Genomic DNA, 13,588 nt, shown 5'->3' on the forward strand with positions numbered 1-13,588 from the left:
AAAATTAATTTTAAGATGACTAAGTCACTAAGGCTGGGAATAAGTGAAGATGAAAAGGTGAAGTTGGGTAACGAAAATATTGATCAGGTGGGCAGTTTCACTTACCTTGGTAGTATTATTAGTAAAGATGGTGGGAGCAGTGAAGATGTTAAAAATAGAATAGACAAGGCTCAGGGTGTTTTTTCACAGTTATAAAAAGTCTGGAAGAATAGGAAGATAAGTCTGCCAACCAAGATTAGAATATTAGAAGCTACAGTGATGACAGTGGTCAAATATGACTCTGAAGCATGGACGCTCCGAAAAGCGGATGAAGATTTGCTAGATGTTTTCCAGATAAATTGCTTAGGGATTGTTCTGGGTACCCGGTTGACTGACCGTATTTCAAACAATAGGCTATACGAAAAATGTGGTTCAATACCGCTCTCTCGGGCTATAATGAAAGAAAGGTTGAGGTGGTTAGGGCATGTTGTGCGGATGAAGGATGAAAGATTGCCGAAGATTGTTCTTTTCGGCCAGCCATCTAGGGCAAAACAGAAAGCAGGTCGGCCCCGTCTGGGGTGGGAGGACGTCATAAAGAAAGATTTAAAGGAAATGGGAACGTCATGGGCGGGTGTAAAAAGGGAGGCTTTGAATAGATTGGGGTGGAGGAGGAGCGTGCTTAGCTGTGTTGGCCTCAGGCGGCTTGGTGCTGCGATGAGTTGTTAGTAGTAGTAGTAGTATACGGTAAAAAAAAGTGTATTTCATTTATTACTTCATTAAAATTAATTCGGTACTTGTATCATAAGCCCTACAGCTCAAGTTATTCATTCATTGATGCATTATAGAACCCTCTTTGGTCGTTAGTTTCTTTCAGCCTAGCGTGTGACAAGACAAAGAGAAGGGATAGAAAACATGGAAAATATATAACTTGGGCTATATATTTGCACATTAGGGGGTGGGGTGAGGTAAAGTATTTGGACAGTGTGAAGTTTGAAAACAATTCTTACTACATAATATGCAGAATAATGGTACCTAACATACCTGGCCTGCAGACCCTCTTTACTTTACCCAAACCCTTAATATGCAAATATATAACCCAGATTTGTTTCTAAAGTATTATATTTTTATATTACTTTGGTATATTTCATTAGTATTTAGCGTCAGAGAAACACATTAGAAGAATATTAGGTAGGGGTATCAAACAGTTCGTGGTAATGAACTGTAAGTAAGGACCGACCCGGCTCAATGGTAACCGAAACTCTAAAAAACGGAATTTCGGTACCAATAGATACATCAAAAGAATCAAATTTTAATTCTGATTTCAAATATTTAAGTTTCATCAAGTTTAATCTTACCCATCAAAAGTTACGCGCCTGAGAAAATTTGGCTGATTTTCGAAAAAAAGGGGAAAGAACCCTAAAAGTTATAGAACCTTAATGAAATTCACTCCATCATATTCAGCGTATCAGAGAACCCTACTGTAGAGGTTTCAAGCTCCTATCTACAGAAATGTGGAATTTTGCATTTTTTGGCAGAAGAAAGTTCACGGGTTCGTGTTTATTTGTTTGTTTGTTTTTTTTTCTTCTTCCCAGGGGTAATTGTATTGACCCAGTGGCCCTAGAATATCTTGAAAGGCCTCATTGGAACGGAAATTAAAAGTTCTAGCGCCCTTTTTAAGTGACCAAAAAAAAGGAGGGCAACTAGGCCCCCTCCCACGCTCATTTTTTTCTCAAAGTCACCCGATTAAAATTTTGAGATAGCCATTTTGTTCAGCATAGTCGAAAATCGAATAAATATGTCATTTACGATGACTTAATCCCCCACAGCTCCCAGGGGAAGGGCTGCAAGTTATGAACTTTGCCCATTGCTTACATATTGTATTGGTTATTGGGAAGTATACAGACATTTTCAGGACTAATTTTTTTCTGGTGGTGGGGTGGGGGGGGGGGCTGGAGGAGGGGGTTGCTCGAGAGAATCTTTCCGTGGAGGATTTTTCTTTGGGGTAAGGGACATTTCTATGAAGGAGGCGCCGGATTTCCAAGCATTATTTAAAAAACGATCAGAAATGAAATAAAAAAAACAAGTTTTTTCAACTGAAAGTAAGAAGCAACATTAGAACTTAAATATGAACAGACATTATTACGTATATGAGGGGGTTCTCCCCCAAGTCAATACCTCGCTCTTTACGCTACAGTTTTTTTAGTGCTTTCAAAAGAGCTATCTATTCTAATTAAACAGCCTTTGTGATTCAGGGGTTTGTGAATTAATTTTTTTTTAACTTTTAACGTAAAGAGCAGGGTATTGAGTAAGGGGAGAACACCATCATATACGTAATAAAATATACTTAAAAAAAAAAAAAAAAAAATAAAAAAAAAAAGCGATACGGCTCAATAGTAATCGAAACTTTTAAAAACGGAACTTAGATGTCAATAAACGAATCAAAAGAATGGGCTTATAATGCTGATTCTAAATATATGAATTTTATTAAGTATAGTATTACTCATCAAAGGCTACGAGCCTGAGAAACTTTTCCTGATTTTTTAAAGAGGGGGAAACATCCCCTAAAAGTGAAGGAATTTTAATGAAAATCACGCCGTCAGATTCAGCGTATCAGAAAACCCTATAACGTTGGTTTCAAACTCATATCTGAGAAAATCTGCAACTTTGTATTTTTTGCCAGAAGAAAAATATACGAATATAGAAGTTCGTTACGTAAGTTAATTTGTAAATTACGTCAGAACCAAATTTAGAGACATCCATTTAGCAAAAGAAGAGTAAAATTTGTATGCAAATTTTGTTTACTTATTCAATGACGGTGAGCCAAAATAAAAGCTGCATTAACTAAAAAACGATCAGAAATCAAATAAAAAAACAAGTTTTTTAAACTGAAAGTAAGGAGCGACATTAAAACTTAAAATGAACAGAAATTATTCCGTATATGAAAGGGGCTTTCCCCTCCTCAACGCCTCGCTCTTTACGCTAAAGTTTGACTCTGTCTCACAACTGAAAAAATAAAAATGTTGAAGAAAAAAATTGATACTAGAATATCAAAAAGTATTTTTGTGAAGCCAAAAGTCCCTTGGAAAAGCTTCACACTCCCCCTCTTTTGGAGTAGGGGTCGGCTATGTGAGCCTCTACCATTGCTTTATTATCTTTTTTTTGTTGTTATTATTTTTTTTTCTTTAAGAAAGCACACACCTACAAATTAAGAAAGAAGAAATACACAAACATATGTCGAAGGAAACAATAAATATAACATTGTACCTCTTTCAATGGAGCAGTCTATCAGCCAAGAATAAAAAGGCAAGCGAGGAAAATTTTAAATAGCGCAAAATTGTTATACTGTAGAAATTTAGATTCCAACTATAGGTCTAAGGCCATGGGCGCCCATATGGGGGGGGGCAGGGGGGGGGTCCCCCCTGGCTGAATGATGCTGCCTTATTTTTATATTTTTGTTCTGAGATTTCTATTATATAGCATTAAAAGTGCCAGTTAGATGAGGTTTAGCCCCCCCCTGGAATTCAGCTTATGGGCGCCCATGTCTAAGGCTATTGTGATTCAAATTGATATTTTCAGAATGGATATGCAATCTTTTTTACGCAATTTTTTGTTGATTATACATCATTTAATGCTAGATTAGTATTCAGAAACTAGTCTAATTGAACAAAATGTTTACAAATATGCCTATTGTACTCCTCTAGAAAAGGTGGGTCTTTGTCTTTGTCCAAGTGCAAAGCACAAATAAAAAACTAAATGGGTAAATACTTCTAATATTTAGGTTTCGTATATTTTTTATGTGTAACTTAATGATTCTGCTGGTTAGTGCTAGATGGCGTTGATTTTTTTCTCAGATACGAAATTGGTGTTTTTTCTTTTGTTATATCCATACTCTGTACTAAGAACTTTGTCTATTTTATTTTACTAATAAAAATAATAAAAAAAAAACAACGAAATTGAAGCGATCCTGGCAGTGCGAACCCTATGGTGTCTACTTTTCGAAAAACGTTGACGTTGCTGTACATATGTCAAAACACAGAACTGGAATGTTAATTCTGCTTATACCTTTTTTTGGGGGAGGGGGTGGGGGGAGGATGATTTTGGAGATTTGGAGATTTTGAAATATTGTCATGTCAACCTTTTATTCAAATTAATTTTAAGTTCTAATGCTTGATTTTTTTATGTTGTAGTAAAACAAACTGTTTTTGAAATACATTTTCCTCCAATTAAACATAAATGACACTGTAGTGTTTAGGGTTTGAGTGTTATTTCGTTCATACAAAGCTACGATCAGGGGAGTCACATCACTTTCGTATCTTATTCGCCCAAGACACTTGCTCCGCAAGAAATCTTATTGATCAAGTTAATCAGACAAACAAAATCTGCTTACTTTCTCTCTAGATAGTTGGTAATAAGGGAGAAGGGGCTTATGTGCTGTCACCCACTTTGTGCTTTCTATCTGGCAGGTTGAAAGTTCTTTTATTATTCTGGTTCGAACAAGGCGTAGCATGTTCTCTTTTCAGCTAAAAGTGTGTATTAGGCTTTTTTTGCTTCATTTTAGGGACTAATGTACCAACCATTTATATATTTAAAATTTGGATGTATTTTGTATTAACGGTCACTGTTTTAACCCTGAAAGTTGATCCTTGACTTATATTAATTCTATATTATTTTTTTTATTCATTTTAATTTATTGACCTTGAAGCAGCACTTGCTGCTTTAATTTTTCTGTCTTGCTATTTACTTGTTTGTTGTTTTTTTATCCTTGTCTTAGGTCCTTTTTTTGTGTCACAACATGCTCACGTTAGCCACAATGTCAATGTCATAGTAAGAGAGAAGGAGAAGTGGTCAAAATCACGTTCGCCTTCGTCAACATGAACGTCAGAACTATTATGAATATAACTGTAATTAAGAGCTTTAGGTACTATGCAGTAGCCAATTGGCAAGGGATCTAAAACTAAGTTGATACGAGTAGAGGAGGGATGAACATCACAATTGAAGTCTCCTATAGCTGGCCACCGATACCCATATGTTTCAATATTGCATAAAAGAGATTTAAGGGATCGGCAATCATTAGACACTTAGTAATTGTCAAGAAAATGTCAAAATCATTCCTTTTTTTTCCTTTTTTTCGGTCCATCTTTATCTTTCGTGCCATTGATATTAAACTAGGAGATTGAGACGGACAGTTCAACAGACATTTCTGAATAACAGGTTTACTCAGAACATCACACAGAATATAACATTTTAGCTATACGGTACGTGACTACCCTCGCAATTAGCGCATTTTGGATCAATATGACAGGGCGGGGATCACGAGGTGATACAAGAGGGCCGACATAGCGGCTGCCATAATTGGCTCATAACATTTGGGTTTCATATGGTTGTGAGAGTTAAATTTATAGCAGCAACGGGGAGGGCGGAGTAATTCAGGAACCCGGAGGAAGTCATGACCCACTTTGCATCCAAGTCGTATGCTATTACTCAGGGCTAAATAATCAGTAGTGGTAGTTTTTACCGCTAAGGATCCTCGCAATCGTTCACCGTCGATAACAACTTCACATTCCTCAAAGATCAGTGCATCATAATTAGCGGGTATCCCTTAACAATGCCATGAAATTTCTTTTTACGCGTCATGACGTCACAGCTGTTCAACACGGTTGGAACGGCATCACTGAAATCCTTTGCAGCGGTAATCTGACCAAACAACTTACCAGCAGAAGGCTTTACACTGTAAATAGCTTCATAATCATGAATTTTGTTAATAGCATGAGTCCATTGCAAACGGGCACAAAGTTCAGTAGAAATCTCTGGTATGATAACGCTGGTGGTGCTTCTAGTAAAAAGTTTAAGGAATGGAAATTGACCGAATATTTAAATAATAACGTCTTATGTTTTCTTTGATGAAGTTCTGCTAAACTCCAGAGCACTAATTTTCGAAGCAAGTTTGTGATAAGCCACAGTAGAAATTACTGGTACTTTAGTGGGTGAAATAATTACTTATGTCCGCTCTGTTGACCCCCCATTTTCATTTTTTTTCGAAGTAAATCAATGATGTCTTCCACATACGGAGCGGAGGCATTATCACGTTGCCTCGTTTGTGCTGTTTTGCTACTAGGGTGTATTCCTGCTCATGAATCAACTTTCAGGAAAAGCTCAACTGCATGACTAATAATAACTTCATCATCGGTACCTGATCAAATATTTGATTGGATAAAATAAAGAATAGCTGAGTGTGCAATCATTATTATTTTTGTGCAGCTCAGCTGAAAAATGGTTTAGGTACGAAACATAGTCAGAATCAATCTATAGTCCAGGTAAAGAAGACAATCAAAATTTTATGTGCAGTCACTAAAGCCAGTGTTAAAATTATCTCAATGTTATAATCTATTTCAATGTTATTCCGGCTTAAAAATAAACTATTGTACGCTGGTCAGATTTCAGTGTTCATTTTTTTCCATTAATATCCATTATTGCATTGTTTAATCATGATTACATTAATCAGTTAATGTTGTAGGTATTCAATTGGAAGACGAATTGACTATTGAAGTCGAAGGAGAGCCTTTAAAATATTGCCATGTGAGCGAATTTGAGAAATCTATCCAAAATAAAAAGGAGCATGGCGATAAATTTGTTGATTTCGAAGGTGTTGATGAGTATGACGTTCGTGACTTAGTGTCAACTTCTGCTCCCACTTCCAAGGCTGTTTTTCCGAGCAACCCACAAGAGAATAAGTACTTTATTCCCAACAAGTCATTAAGACCCTCCCAAAAGGATTGGGATCATGAGCCATTCGAGCTAGGGCAAGAGGATTTGCAGGGAAAGAGGGGAAGGTTATCGAAAGATGAGGTGAACGAAAAAAGGGAGCAAAGGAAAGAGGAGAAATATAGTAAAAGGGAAAAACCACAAAAAAAGAAATATTTTGAGGTAATAGAGCAGAAAAAAATGGAGAACAAGAAACAGCAACCAAGAGAGAAGTCCGGTTTTATAGATAAAGAGCAAAATGAGAAGCAGAAAAACAGGGGGAGACCACAAAAACAACAGGAACCAGAAACACCGGATGTAAAAAAAATGAAAGCAATCTTCATGAAAGCAATCAATCTAAAAGAAATCTCCTCACAGAGTGAAAGGGCACCAAAAGAAGATGGACATGAGACAGTAGAAAAAGGACAAAAGGAGAAGCAGAAAAAAAGGGGGAGACCACCAAAAGTGAAGAACTTGGACTTAATAAGGCAAAGAAAAGAAAAAAAGCAGCAAAAGAGGGGTAGGCCTCGCAAAACAACTGAAGCAGAAACATTGATTGTAGAAGAAGTGAAACCTCGAGTTAAAACGAAGAATAAGCTGTGGTTTGAGTCGTCGGAAGATGAGTTACCTCCTAACGAAGAGTTTTCATCTTCAGAAGATGACGAATTTTTGACAGAATATGTAAAGTTGGCAAGCGTACTAAAAGAGGAGAAGCTTGAAACAATAGAGCAAGGGAGAAATACGAACAGGAAAAAGAGGGGGAGGCCACGGAAAAAAGTTGAAGCAGAAACAGGGGTTGTAGAAAAAGCGAAACCTCGAGCTAAACTGAAAAATAAATTGTGGTTTGAGTCGTCGGAAGATGATTTACCTCCGAACCAAAAGTTTTTATCATCAGAAGATGACGAATATGTGACAAAATCTGTACAGTTGGCAAGCGTACCAAAAGAGGAGAAGCTTGAAGCAATAGAGCAAGGGAGAAATGAGAACAAGAAAAGGAGGGGGAGGCCACGGAAAAAAGCTGAAGCAGAAACACGGGTTGTAGAAGAAGTGAAACCTCGAGTTAAACGGAAGAATAAGCTGTGGTTTGAGTTGTCGGAAGATGAGTTACCTCCTAATGAAGAGTTTTTATCTTCAGAAGATGGCGAATATGTGACCAAATCTGTACAGTTGGCAAGTGTACCAAAAGAGGAGATGCTTGAAACGTTTTACGAGCAAGAAAGAAATAAAAACAAGAGAAAGAGAGGAAGACCACGGAAAAAACCTGAAGCAGAAACACAGCACATGCAGGAAATGATTCCTCAAGCGAGGAAGAAGTGTAAGTTTTGGTACTCCTTGTCAGAAGATGAATCATCGTTTTGCGACAAGTTTCGCTTGTCAGAGTGTAACGAGCATAACCAAAATCGCGCAAATAGGGGCAGACCAAGAAAATCGAAGAATCCTGTGCTTGTGTCTGAACAGATTGCAATGCTGCAAAAAGAAAAGACGATGGAATCAGTAGATCGAGAGCAAAATGATAATCAGACGAAAATGGAGGGGCTACCAAAAAGGCTTGAAATTGGAACATGGGATTGGAAAAATCTGAAAGATCAAGTCAAAATAAACCAAACTTTTGTTTTACCCTCGTCAGAAAATGATGGCATCAGTGTCGCAGAGGTCAGTGGATTAGCTTCCACAAAGTTGACTGCTCTTGAAATTGCCCATCCTTGTAATGATAAGAGACTACAAAATGAAGAAATACCTTGTAAGATTTTGCCTAAGAATCAGGACGCATTGCAGTTGTCAAGCAATTTAGCATTGAAAGGGACAGAAACTGTGGACGCTTTCCAAAATGGTTTAGACGACCGAGGGGATGGAAATTTCCAAACAACGACAGTATTAATACTTGAAAGGCAAATTGATTTCAACGACAATATTAGTGATGAGTTTGATCCCCTTGAAACAAATATAGAGGAATCTTGGGTAATTCCAGGTCATTTTCCTACGGAGGAAATGCGATCTGAATTACTTATTAATGATCCATTAGCGTTGGACTCTATAAAGGAAGAGTTGGATATCGATGAGGATGACAACATTTCAGAACCTAAAAGAGTTATTATGATAAACGAAAATATTCCATATTTCAATGTCAACATAATAGAAGAGGATGAAAGCTGCTCTGAAGCTGATTCAAGTAGTTACTTTTGTGTGATTGCTGACGACGAATATGGAAACAGTAATGAAGAACAGCATCAGGTATTCTAATTTTGTATTTCCTCTTATTCTTTGCTTTCGCAAGTCTAGCTTACGCCGATGCTAAGTTTGTTTAGATCCCAGGCATGAAGTTTATGGCCCATAGTCTGCATTGCGAGGCCATAGACATTCAATCTTGGTTAAAAAAAAAAAATCACATTGAATTCATCTACTGAAGCTCACAATATGCTGAGCGCTTACACCTTCTGAGTACTGCTGTTATTTTTATTTGGTTTATGCTATTTAGAGTTAATTTGCTGGTGTATTTAAGTTTATAATTCTTATTTTGAAAACAATTTCAGTTGATTCTGGCCTCCCAATGCAGTATTGAGGGAAAATGGTTCGTCAAACATTAAGTTTGCCTTACCAGATGTTGGCTTTTTTCTTACTTTTTGCTTCTCGCATGTTATTTTAATGTTTCATAGATTTGATACTTAATCAAAATAATTTTCTTTAGAGCACCAATTTCAGTGAATCCTTTAAATTCGTGAAGAGTAAACTTACGTTATTAAATACATCTTCAAAAATGCGAGAAAACTGGAAATCCATTGTTTAATGAAGGAGCTCTCTGTATGCAGTTATAATGTTTTATTGCTAGCGGGTGCGAGGTTTAAGAATAGTGTGTAAAAAAAAATCAATAAGAAAATGAGCGAAAAAAATATGGCATCAAGAACCTCTAGAAAGTGTAACTTTCCTAATTGTTTAACAAATAGATTAACACTGCCCCTAATTTTTGTCCAAAAATGAATATGAAGAATTGGCTGGTTGGTTGGTAAGGAATATGTATTCAAGCAAGAAAGAGTACTTGCCTGTCTTCTCTCTTCCGCCCAGACGTAGACTTTGTATTCTTCACTACTGTAGTGAAGATTTTAAATTGGGCCGTAGCTGAAATCGCTTTTGTTAGCCTACTGGGACTTATGCCCCCCTGGGCATTTTCAAAATGAAACAGTTTACAGGTAATTTTTAATGGCTCTTAAAAGGGTATCAAGAGCCATTGTGTAGGGAGTTCCCTAGTGTAGGGTAATATTCCATGCAACTAGAAATCTGGTCATCCCTTCAACGGGAAAATCACTAGAATATCTCTTTATCGTTGCACCATTGAATTTCTCTTGATCAATAAGATTTAAGCTACCTTGAATTTGTAAAATAGTGTCATTTGTAAATCTGGGTCACCAACTTCTCGACGATTCAATTGTCTGCGCATGCTCTTCAAAAGAAAAAAAGCTTTAAAATTATGGCTTGGATGCGCCTAGGATATCGGAAAGACACCTCTCTCGAAGATTTTCTTCGATATTCGAGAAACAGCCTTAGATCATGGGAAAAACTCCCTTCCCCAAAATAGATAAAAGAGAAAATATTTTCCCTTTGCCAAAAGAGAAAATAAGATGATGTTTTGTCAATTAGCGTGCCGTACCTTCACCGTCTGGAAGAAAATAAAACACCGTTCAGGATTTCCTTTACCCGTGTGGTGAAGGAAAAGGTCCCAAACGACTTTTGAAAGCTGATTGACCTTACGGCGAGTAATAAATTGTAGTTGACATTTTGTGTGTCAAACCTAACTTTTTCAATTACCTTGGTCCGTCTATGCTGCTTAAAACCAAAATTTAAATGAAAGTGCGGTACATAAAGAAAAATATAACCACAAAAAGAATCATGTACCTTTTTTGTTGCTTAAAAAGTGTTTTAATGAATTACAGAAGAGGTTGACAGTTATGGGTGTATGTCTTCTCTTTCAATGGTTTAATTTTAGCTCGAAAATTACTCCTTGTCGATGCTTCCCATCGTTACGTCCAGAGAGGATATGGGCAGTGTCGCAATGTTTCTTTTCACAAGTGAATCGAAGACAGGTTTCAGATAAACCAATAATGTCCCAGATGTATTGGTTTATCTCATTCAGACGTAAGTCTGTTTTTCCTTGTTTAGCAAGGTTTTTGGTATAGAGGTTATCAATTGACAGGGTTGTTCTTGGCGATACAATGGCATCCAGGATTGGAGTTGTCTTATTCGTGCTTTTCACGGTCGTCACATGGTCGGTTGTCTTGGATCCTGTCTTGTAGTCTTGGTATTAGCCCTAAATTCACTTTTGTTGCAAAATATAAGCTGTTCTTTCAGCTTGAATCTGCTCAATGGTATCACATCTACCAAACATCTTCTCCCGCTCGCGAGTTAGCCGACAACCCCTTATAAATTGTTTTATTGGTTGGCAAAAGGTTTTGTTGTCATTTGCGCCATTCTTAAAACAAGAACCATTTAGGAATGATTTGGTTTTGTTTGTCAAGACATCAGCAACAATGAACAAAAACGAAATTATGATAATAGTCAAAATTAGTGTATAAGAAACATATTTCTCAGATGAATTATATTCGTAAGTTCTTTTCCATTTTACTATTTCAAAAAGACACTTTCTAAGTCAAATTTTTTTTCAGTCAAACGTATAGAAAATGTATGCCTAAATAAAGATTTTAAATGAGTATGGGCCGAAACAGTTTGTCTTGTATGTTTAAGCAATATGATTCATTGACAAATCAATTAGATGGTTTAGCGGTTTATTTATTATAAATTTGATAGAAAAATGTTTAAACGGAAGAAACTGTGAAGAAAAAATTAGTGCATAAAACTGATGAAACAAGATTAATTGCTTAGAACACAAAGATTCTTTATTCCTTGATATCAGAGCAATTTTCAATTTTTAGTGGTAACAGAGTTGCAAAGATAGCTACAATCTAGTAAAGAATTTTGATGAAAGAAAAGCTGTTTAAAATATTTTGTTGTCAGTGAAGTGCGAATGATTTTTTTTTACAGGGTTTTAGACCCGATAATCCTAGTCTCAAATTCTTTAATTTCCGCTCATTTTAAGTTTTACTTCATTATTAGTTATAATTTTTGTTTACCTTTAGACCTGCAATTACCTTAAGATTTGTCCTTAAGAAAAATCTAATTAGTTCGAAAAAATTTGTAGAATCCAGTTTGTTTTTTAATTGTTATTATTTTGTAAATCACTGGAATATTTGTAAAATTTTATGGAATATTTGTAAAAAAAAGATTGGCTTCGATATTCAGTCAATCAGACAAAAAGTTTTATTTTGAAAAATATATTTACTTTAAAATATGTTTTTTAGGGAAAGGGTGATGTTTATTCGCTGTGATTAAATAAAACAACTGCATATATTCATTATGGGATGTCTTGAAAGCATCTTGATTTTCCTTTTTTTTTAGCTGATCCCGCTTCAGCATTCTTCGGATATGGTCTAAGTCTCTTTGATGGATCTCAGTTTGATAAAGTGATTGGATCTCGTCGCACCGGACTGAAATAATAGTTGTGAAGTGTTTTTTTTTTTTTTCTATTGTATTTTTACTAAATTACTTTTTTTGACTTGGAAAAAACTTAGTGTGTGCTCCATAAGTGTTTTGTATCAAAACAGAAAGCAATAAGAATGAATAATCTGACAATTCTCTACATCTTCCTAGATTTTTCCCAATAACTTTATCCACATATTATTTGTCTTGCTATTTAGTCTGAAGTTTATGACATGCTAGCAATACATAAGATGAAATTAGCCGTGGAGTACTGTTTCATAGTTGCTCAGCTTTCGTCCAGAACTAAAGCTGTAGAAGCAGAGCTTTGTTTAGGAACCTACTTGCTGTGGACATAGGGTATATGAATTCTTCTCTTCTTTACCTTTGCATGATTCACGAATTTCAAAGGTGGAGCCGCATAAAAAAAACAGTAGGAATTCCTCAGGAAAGCTGTTTTTAAACAATTTGGATGGTTTAACGCCGTAGGATGCAGATTGGCATTAGATCCAAGTGTACCCAGGTCTGCTCATTGAGGGATTGCTGTATTAGTGAAGAGTGTTTTTTGGAAACCTTTTTCATAGATGGTTTTAGACAGACGAGTTAGTTTTCTTAGGTTCAACTCCTAAGCTCCTTGGCGAGCTATGAATATTTTTTGGATAAAAGCAGTTATACTTTTATATGCAATATCCTTTGTTATCATGTTGTTTTATTACGGTGTTTTGCTAATTTTTTACAAAATTGCTCCAAAGTGTATCATGCTGGACTGAATAAAATACTTCGAAATAATTTGTCTTTTCTTATTTCTTTTTAGGGTGATCTTATTTATTTTTGGACACCGTAGACATTAATAAAAAGTGTTTATACATTGAATATGTTTGTTTAATTTAATTTATATTATGCAAAGAGATGTAGCAGCTGGAATGCAATAAGCTGTGGGCTTTAAAAGCTCAATGACTGGTGAATTATATGAACTAATGAAAAATCATAGAAATATGGAATTATGTAGATCATGAGAATAGCATGGGTTACCCTTTCCTCCTTCTATATACGTTTCATGCCAGAAGTTGAAGGTTTAGAAAATAAGTGCTCTGTAGATAAAAACAAGGGAAATGGGCTGTTACTTTGAAACATGAATACGATTTATATTAACGTTGCACGTTTTGGTTTATGATGTGTATTTTTTTTTAAGTAATTTCTTTTCCATTTTTTTCTTCTTTTTTTAATGTTATGTAAATACTATACTATATTTTTTACTACTAGAATTATAATGAAATAAAATAAGCTGAAGTCAATCAACAATTTTACTGTTTCTTATGAATGTTTATTTCATGCCAGAATTTGA

General features: G+C 35.7%; 1 protein-coding gene across 4 annotated transcripts in view; it reads left to right on the top strand.

Annotated features, from left to right (window-relative positions):
- LOC148952926 (uncharacterized) overlaps positions 1 to 13,026 on the top strand; it is a 36,341-nt gene extending 23,315 nt beyond the window's left edge. For all 4 annotated transcript variants that reach the window (XM_089088179.1, XM_089088181.1, XM_089088178.1 and 1 more), the window contains 2 exons: positions 6,494 to 8,952; positions 12,166 to 13,026. In XM_089088179.1, coding sequence (XP_088944305.1) covers positions 6,494 to 8,952; positions 12,166 to 12,201 — 2,495 coding nt within the window. In that variant the 3' untranslated portion in view covers positions 12,202 to 13,026. The remainder of the gene's footprint in view (positions 1 to 6,493; positions 8,953 to 12,165) is intronic.
- Positions 13,027 to 13,588: the final 562 nt, after the last annotated feature.

This window comes from Artemia sp. Qi Xiang Cuo, chromosome 4 (assembly GCF_049724085.1).
Source record: "Artemia sp. Qi Xiang Cuo chromosome 4, ASM4972408v1, whole genome shotgun sequence".
Taxonomy (NCBI): domain Eukaryota; kingdom Metazoa; phylum Arthropoda; class Branchiopoda; order Anostraca; family Artemiidae; genus Artemia; species Artemia sp. Qi Xiang Cuo.